The sequence below is a fragment of the Crocuta crocuta genome, unplaced genomic scaffold (assembly GCF_008692635.1).
Source record: "Crocuta crocuta isolate KB4526 unplaced genomic scaffold, BGI_CrCroc_1.0 scaffold50, whole genome shotgun sequence".
NCBI classification, from domain to species: Eukaryota; Metazoa; Chordata; class Mammalia; order Carnivora; family Hyaenidae; genus Crocuta; species Crocuta crocuta.
Window position 1 is genome coordinate 5,373,406 of NW_027527428.1, and position 8,361 is coordinate 5,381,766.

At 56.8% G+C, this 8,361-nt stretch overlaps 1 protein-coding gene across 1 annotated transcript in view; it reads left to right on the forward strand.

Annotated features, from left to right (window-relative positions):
* C1QTNF1 (C1q and TNF related 1) overlaps positions 1-1,863 on the forward strand; it is a 3,157-nt gene extending 1,294 nt beyond the window's left edge. Inside the window, exons 2-3 of the mRNA XM_077756343.1 lie at positions 305-454; positions 1,226-1,863. Coding sequence (XP_077612469.1) covers positions 305-454; positions 1,226-1,776 — 701 coding nt within the window. The 3' untranslated portion in view covers positions 1,777-1,863. The remainder of the gene's footprint in view (positions 1-304; positions 455-1,225) is intronic.
* The last annotated feature ends 6,498 nt before the right edge of the window (positions 1,864-8,361 follow it).

An 8,361-nucleotide genomic window follows, 5' to 3' on the forward strand; every position in this document is an offset into this window, starting at 1 on the left:
GGAGGGGAATCGCAGCATTGTTACACTTCCTCTACAACCCCTCCCGGAGGGGCCGATCTCTCGAGCAGCCAGGCTCACAAGGCCCTCAAATTACTCCACCATTTGCAGAAGGCGGTGGGGGGACGGGGGCTCCTCCAGAAGTTTCATTTAGGGCCCCAGACTTTGCCAAGAGCCAATACTGCCTCTGTGGAGGGAAAGCGAGGGCACAGCCTGCCACGCCCAGGAGAGAGGGGAGGCTAGCGGGCAGACCAGGCAGCAGGAGAGAGAAGAAGTCCCCGCTCCTGGCTTTCACGATAACGTCTTTATTCCCTTAGGGGTGAAGAGAACCATGAAAAATACAGCTCCAGGCAGGGGGACGAGGTGGCCGCTTCCCGGTGCTTTCGCTGCTGTGACCCCGGCAGCCCCGTGTACCAGGCCATCCCGGTGCCGCAGATCAACATCACCATCCTGAAAGGTCAGGTTGCTGCAAAGCCACCGTGGGGGTGGGGGGACCTGCCCTGGGTGGGGGTGGGGAGCACTCTGTTCTGAGGGGGNAAAGTTTATTTATTTTGAGAGACAGAGAGCGCAGAGGAGGGGAAAACAGAGAGGGACAGAGAGAATCCCAGGCAGGCTCCGTGCTGTCAGGGTGGAGCCCGACGTGGGGCTCGAACTCATAAACCCGTGAGACCAGGACCTGAGCCAAAACCAAGAGTCAGATGCTTAACTGCCTGAGCCCCCAGGCGCCCCGAGAAGATGTGGTCTTTATGGTGGATGAGACGGGCCACCCTCAGGGCACGGGGGTGGAGGAGGAGAAAATTCCATCTGAGGCTCTGTCCCCTTTCCAAGAGGTCAGATTGGAAAGAAGAGGCCCTCAGGACCTGGGCCCGAGAAGGGTCTCACCCCCCTCCCCTGCCACCCCCTCCCCGGCTGCCTTTGAGCCTCTGCATCTTCTGTTCTGGGGCTCGGCCCCCAGCCCGCTTTCCGGATCACCTCCCGCGGCCCCACAAACCCTGAATGGGAAGCGCCCGGCCGAGCCAGCATCTGCAGCGCATTTGCTCCGAGTCGGCCGCGGGCCTGGCCACAGCGCCTGCTGCTTTGGGACAAACCCATATGTTCCCTTTGCGTTGCCAGCACTTTCCGGACGGGGGTGGGGGGGGGTGGGAATGATGGCCTCTGGATGAAAATAGAACAGCCGTGGGCGCTGGGCCAGCTTTGCTTGACGCCACGTGCTCTCCTGTCCCTTTAGGTGAGAAAGGGGACCGAGGGGACCGAGGCTTGCAAGGCAAGTACGGCAAGACAGGCTCCGCGGGCGCCAGGGGCCACACGGGCCCCAAGGGGCAGAAAGGGTCCATGGGGGCCCCCGGGGACCGCTGCAAGAGCCACTACGCCGCCTTCTCGGTGGGCCGCAGGAAGCCCCTCCACAGCAACGACTACTACCAGACGGTCATCTTCGACACGGAGTTCGTGAACCTCTACGGCCACTTCAACATGTTCACCGGCAAGTTCTACTGCTACGTGCCGGGCATCTACTTCTTCAGCCTCAACGTGCACACCTGGAACCAGAAGGAGACGTACCTGCACATCATGAAGAACGGGGAGGAGGTGGTGATCCTGTTCGCCCAGGTGAGCGACCGCAGCATCATGCAGAGCCAGAGCCTGATGCTGGAGCTGCGGGACCAGGATGAGGTGTGGGTGCGCCTCTTCAAGGGCGAGCGGGAGAACGCCATCTTCAGTGACGAGTTCGATACCTACATCACCTTCAGCGGCTACCTGGTCAAGCACGCCTTGGAGCCCTAGCCCCGCCAGGCCCTGCACCCCCCACCCCCACCCCGGGGAGGGGGGAGGCACGGGTCTCGCTGCAGCCCCAACCCCAGCCCTGGCCACCCCCNCTATGCTTTCCGGCCTTGGGGGCCCTTCAGTGGGCCCATCGGGCCGTCACCTGCGACAACGACGGTTCCTCCCCCCAACCGCTCCCCTCCACGCACGTATCCTCAGGCGACCCAGCAGGCGCGCGGCCACAGGGCAGGGTGTCCCCGAGTCATCCTTGCCAGAGGCTGGAACTAATTAAGGAAATGGTAAAGTTTGTGAAAGAAGCAAAATAAGCCGTGTGGGAAAAGGGAGGCGCTGTTATTTTTGCCTTCCCACCAGCCACGCCAGTTCCCCGGGGAGGTGGCTCCAGCCTGAGCTTGCGCGAGCCTCCTGCCAGAGACCTGATGGGGGCGCTGAGGGCCCCGGGGGAAGCGGCGGAGGGCGTGGGACCCTCCTCGCCTTTGATGAGCCTTCCTGGGCAACAGCTGGCCTGACGTCCGTGTCCTGGGGCCATCACGGCCTTGCCCTGCCCGAGGAGGCTTCANGAAAAGGGAGGCGCTGTTATTTTTGCCTTCCCACCAGCCAGGCCAGGTCCCCCGGGGAGGTGGCTCCAGCCTGAGCTTGCGCGAGCCTCCTGCCAGAGACCTGATGGGGGCGCTGAGGGCCCCGGGGGAAGCGGCGGAGGGCGTGGGACCCTCCTCGCCTTTGATGAGCCTTCCTGGGCAACAGCTGGCCTGACGTCCGTGTCCTGGGGCCATCACGGCCTTGCCCTGCCCGAGGAGGCTTCAGCTGGTCTTTCTGAAACACAACANCCCTTGGCCTTGGCCTCTGGGCTGAGACTGAACAGCTTGCTTGTTGGAACTCACAGACTCCTGACAGCAGCCGGGGACTTGGGGAGTCCCCGGGTCCGCTCAGCATCACCAAGGCAGAGCCATCCACCCTGGTGCGGCTCTGCTCCGCCGCCCCAGACTCCCCGGAGCCCCCGGGCAGGGGCTTCACGCCTGCTACCCTGGCCCTGGCTTTCTGTTCCTCCTCTCAGACGGGTCAGCCACGGAAGACGCCGGGGCCTGAGTTTTGTACCAGCTGTCACGGTTATATAATATTTGCTACACAATCTGCCTGCACACCATCTCGAGTCCTGTTTCCCTGAGGGCTCAGTGCTCTCTCCCCCGGCCTCCTGGACCAGCGGCCCAGGACAGCAGGGCAGGGGCTTCCTCTGTCCCCCAGAGCAGGGAAGAGCCGGAAGGGGCTAGAAGGCTCCCCCTCGGCCTGTCTCGGAGTCCCCGTGGGGCACCGTCCCCCTGACCAGGGAGAAGGCACGTCTCAAGCACTGGAGTCAGAACCCTCTCTGGGGCATGGGGTGTAGAAACACCCGACGCGGCTACTGCCTAGAATTGGTGCTCTGGCCCGTGGCCGACTGTGGCCCGGCGGCCCTTCCCGGCCTCTCTTTGTTAATGCCCAGGGCCAAGGTCCCTCTCCTACCTGCCTGGGCCCCTAAGCCCCTATGGGAACCTCCCTTCCCTGGTGACCCTTGGCCTGGACCCATCCCTCTGTCCCCTCCCCCCACCCCCCCGGGGCCTGATCATCGGGTCTGGGGCCTGCACATCCTTCCCTCTGAAGGACTTCTGCTGGTCAGACTTTGGAAACGGTGTTTCTACGGGCGTGTGGTGAGCGGAGGGTCCGCCCGCTGCTTTGTGCTGTCCCGGTGCTCTTTCAGACATTAAACTTGGAACTATGTGTTTGAGCATCACGGCCTCTTCAGTTTGGTCATTGAACCAAATCCTCCTCTTCTCTGCCCCCCTCCCCGCACCCCGCCGACTGCCTTTTGGAAGCCTGGGGGCTGTACCTCGGCACCCGGGAACGTAGGTACCCAGCGGGCACAGCAAGGCCCTGAACTGCCTTGTTGCTCTGGGAGTGTTTCCCAGGCTCAGCCGGACGTGGCTCCGTTGGGTGCCCTGCACCCGAGGAGTCTTCGAGGGACAGGGATGGGGTGGGGGTGGGGGGCATGAGGCAGGGCTTGGGCAACTGTGCTGCTGTCTCCGAGTTGCTGTGACAACCTGCCACAAGCCCGATGGCTTAAGACAACACAGGCTTCTTGTCTCCCAGCTCGAGAGTCCAAAGTCTAAATGAAGGGGTCGACAGGATCGCTTTGCTGTCCCCCTCCTTCAGGGGAGGTCCCTTAGCTTCTGGTGGCCCCAGTGTCCCACGGTGTGTGGCTGTCACTCGGCCTCTGCCTGTCTCTGTCTTCACGTGGCCTTCTTCCTTGTGCCTCCCAGGCCTCCCTCTCCTTTCCTTCATTAGGACACCAGTCGTTGGATTTTGGGCCCCCCCTAAATCCAGGATGGTCACCTCTTAAGATCTGCAACTTAATGACCTCTTCACATTCACGGGAATCGGGGGTTAGGACCTGGACATACCTTTTTTTGGGGGGGGGACATGATTCAACCCAAATATGATGACCTGCAGGCTTGAACACACCCAGCAACAGCCTCCCTTATGCTCCAGCAGTGGAGAGCGGATGCTTCTTTTTCTTCTCTCCATTGCTTGCCAATCGGGTTAGCGGCCAGAGCCCTTCTCCGACAGCGGCCAGTGGGCAGCGCTGAAGCTGCCTGCTCCCTCTGGTGGGTGCCCTTCCCCTGCCTGGTTCTGGGATCCGCCTGTACTCGGCCGAGGGCCGGAGCCAGGCAGGAACAGCTCTGGCCCCCGAGACGAAGAGCGGGCCCCACCTCCACGCAGCTGGGGCCTCCAGAGCACGGCGTGCCTTCTCTGCAGTGGGGAGCCGCGGCGGGGGCTGTCTCCCTGGAGAGAACGGGTCAGCTTCCTCCTGGTGCCTCCTGCCTGCTCTCTCCCCAGGGACACGGAGCACAGAACACCTGCTCTACCGCCCACAGGCCAACGCGGGAGGTGAGGCGGCATTTGCTCCAAGGCCCACACGATGCTCCCTCTCACTGTGAGCTCTCCCCTGCCCAGTCCTTGCGGTCCCTGTCCATCTATTATTTATTCCATTCCCTTCCTCCTCGCACTTCTCACTCTCCAAGTATTCACCCTGCCCTGATTTGTGGTTGCCCAGGTGCGAGGTGCTGGGGCGCCATGACGAATATCGGGTGCTTGCCTTCCGGAGGACTTTAACTACAGCATGACATGGATGTAGCCTCAGAAGTGAGTGCTTGGCACCGGATTATCTGCTCCTTATGACTCCCTCCCCAAGCAGTTTACTTTGCATGGGCTCCTTCCCCTGTGCCCTGACCTCAGCTAGTAAGGAATTGGCTAACGGTTACTGGAAAAGACCTGATAAACTCAGTTGCAAAACAAATACTAGTGTTTTAGCAAAAGAACTTAGAAACAGCTGATGACTCAGCCTGAGGGGACAATTGTTTATGCTACAACATTCAGGAGTTTCTGTAGCCAGGGTGGGAGCGGTGAGGCATACACTCCCGTCTTATGGGGTTAGTGTCTGTGTGTGTGTGTGTGTGTGTGTGTGTGTGTGTGCTCGCACTCAGGGATGATTTTCTGTAGTGTTAGCTATGGGAACACAATGATATGAAGACAAACTGTTCTTTTGGGGGCCATAGTAGCTGGAATAAAATGAGACCTTCTTGCCCTGATCATGAAAAGAAAACTCAGAAGGTTACAGAAAATAATAAACAAAACAAGATACTTCCAGATGCAAAAGAGAGGAGTTGGACTCCTACCTCACACCATATACAAAAACGAACTCGAAGTGAATCAAAGTTAGAAATACAAGCTTGTATTTCTAAGAATGCAAAACTCTTAGAAAACAGTATGGCTGTAAATTATCAGGACCTTGTACGGGGCAGTAGTTTCCTAGAGGTGATACCAACCCCCAAGTAACATAAGGGAAAATGGATACATCGGAATACCGTCAAAATGTAAAATTCTGGGCTTCAAAGGACATGGCTGAGAAAGTGACAACGCAAAATGGGAGAAAATATTTGTAAATCAGAGATCTGATACGGAACTTATATCTAGAATATACAAAGAACTCTTGCCACTCAACAATTAAAAGAAAACCAAATTAGGGCACATGGGTGGCTCAGTTGGTTGAGCATCTGACTTCGGCTCAGGTCATGATCTGGCGGTTTGTGAGTTCAAGCCCCGCATTGGGCTCTGTGCTGTCAGCGCTGAGCCCACTTCAGATCCTCTGTCTCCCTCTCTCTCTGCCCCTCCCCCACTTGCTCTCTCTCTCAAAAATAAACAAACATTAAAAAAAAGAAAACCAAATTAAAATTGGCAAAAGGGGGTATATGGGGGGCTCAGTAGGCTAAGTGTCCAACTCTTGATTTCAGCTTGGGTCATGGTCCCAGGGTTGTGGGATCGAGCCCCGCTGAGCATAGAGCCTGCTTCAGATTCTCTCTCTCTCTCTCTCTCTGCCTCTGCCCCTCTCCCCCACTTGCTCTCTCTCTTGAAAATAAAAAAAAATAGGCAAATAAACATTTCTCAAAGAAGACTTACAAATGACCAATAAGTACATGAACAGAGGCTCAGTATCATTGGACCCCAAGAAATGCAAGTCCAAACGACAGTGAGATATAAGTTCACAGCCAGCAGGATGGCTGTCATCACAGTGACAAACGTTGGCAAGGATGTAGAGAGGCTGTCACCCCTGACACGTGGCTGGCAGGAGTGTAAAATGGTGCAGCCCCTTTGGAAATGAGTCTTGCACTTCCTCACACTATTAAACAGACAGCTATGGGTGACCCAGCATCCCACTTGGACGTGTACCCCCAAAGGAAATGAAAACATCGTAGATAAAGGTCCTTGGCAGCATTACTCAAAATAAAAAAAGAAAAGTGGAAACAAACCAAATGCCCATCAGGTGATGAATAAATGGACAGAATGTGGTCTATCCACACGACAGAATAGTACTCGGCTCTAAGAAGGAACAAAGCAGTGGCTCATGTTATATAACAGATGAACCTCAGAAACATGGCGCTAAGTGGAAGGAGCCAGTCACAGACTACACACGACATGATTCCATTTATGGGAAATGTCCTGAACGGGCAAATCCAGAGCGATGGAAAACAGGTTAGAGGTTTCCAGGGGCTGAGGTTTGGGGGAAGGGGGTGCCTGCTAACAGGTACAGGGTTCTCTTTTTGGGGCGATGAAAATGTTCTAAAAAGGATGGCAGTGGTGGTTACGCCAAAACCAGTGAACTGCGTGCTCGAGATGGGCAAATTGTATGCCACGCAGGTCAGAGCTCAGTGGTTATAAGCGCACACATGCACACACACTAGAAGCCTTTCCCTTCTCTGCTCAGACCCTGGGAAGTCCTGGAGCTCCAGACAGGTGACCTTCAGAGCCAGTCTCACTATTCTGGGCTCGGCTTAGGATGGGGTCAGGGTCCAGGTTCATGAGGTGGGATGGGGACAGTGAGGGTCCAGGTTCATGAGGGGGGATGGGACGGTCAGGGTCCAGGTTCCTGAGGGGGGATGGGACGGTCAGGGTCCAGGTTCCTGAGGGGGGATGGGACGGTGAGGGTCCAGGTTCATGAGGGGGGATGGGACGGTGAGGGTCCAGGTTCAGGAGGGGGGATGGGACGGTGAGGGTCCAGGTTCCTGAGGGGGGATGGGATGGTCAGGGTTGTAGTTCTCTCAGGAGAACTTAACTTACTCAACAAGAACTTTGGAACCGACTGTTGGATGAGATCACTCGAACACAGGAGGCTGACTCAGAGGCCAAGGGAAGCATTCCACAAGCAACAGCTAATTGAGGACCATGCCTTGCTCTCTGATGTCCCCCCGCAGCTGGAGCGGGGCGTGGAGAGGCGTAGTGACCTCAGACGCCCTCCATCAGCTGGCCTTGCTAGCGGGCTCCTAGGGCAGAACGGAGCAGAGCCCCTTGCTCTTGTGCAGATGGTCAGGCAAGGACAAGAAAGTTCCACTTTAGAGATTTCCACAAATAAGAGTCGAAGTTCATATACTCTAGATAACTTGGACACCTCCGTGCCTAAAGGTAAGAAAAAGTGGCAGCCCTTCAATGGAGATAGTCATCAGGTGAGCTGCCCATTCAGTATGAGATGCTCCCTAATATATGCAGCAGGTGAGTATAGCATGCTTTCTGCGTGGGGGGGAAGCCACAGTGGCGTTATCACAATCGGAGATGAAAACACTGTTCTCACCGCATTGGAGGAGATACAGACAGAGCTGTGGTGGAGAACTTGAAACGCGTGATAACACACGAATCAGAAGGAAACTCCAGAGGTGGGCAAGAAACAGGTGGAATGAAGAGCCCCGTGGCCGAGGGCACCAGCCTGTTGTACGCCGACGAGAAAAATCAGTGACTTAGAAGATAAATCAGAGGAAGATATTCAGAAAGAAGCATGGAGAGGTGGAGGCAGGGGAAAAGGTCTGTACGGGGGGTGGGGGCAGGGAGAAAGCCCAACGTATGTGCAGTGGGGGCCCCAGAAGGAGAGTCGAAAGAACACAGGAGAAACAATGTTTGAGAAGGAAATGGCTGAGCCTGTCACCTGACCGATGAAAGTCACTAAGGCACAGATTCCAGAAACTCCGTGAATCCGCCGCAAGAGGAATGAACACAAGGGCGCACCAGCAC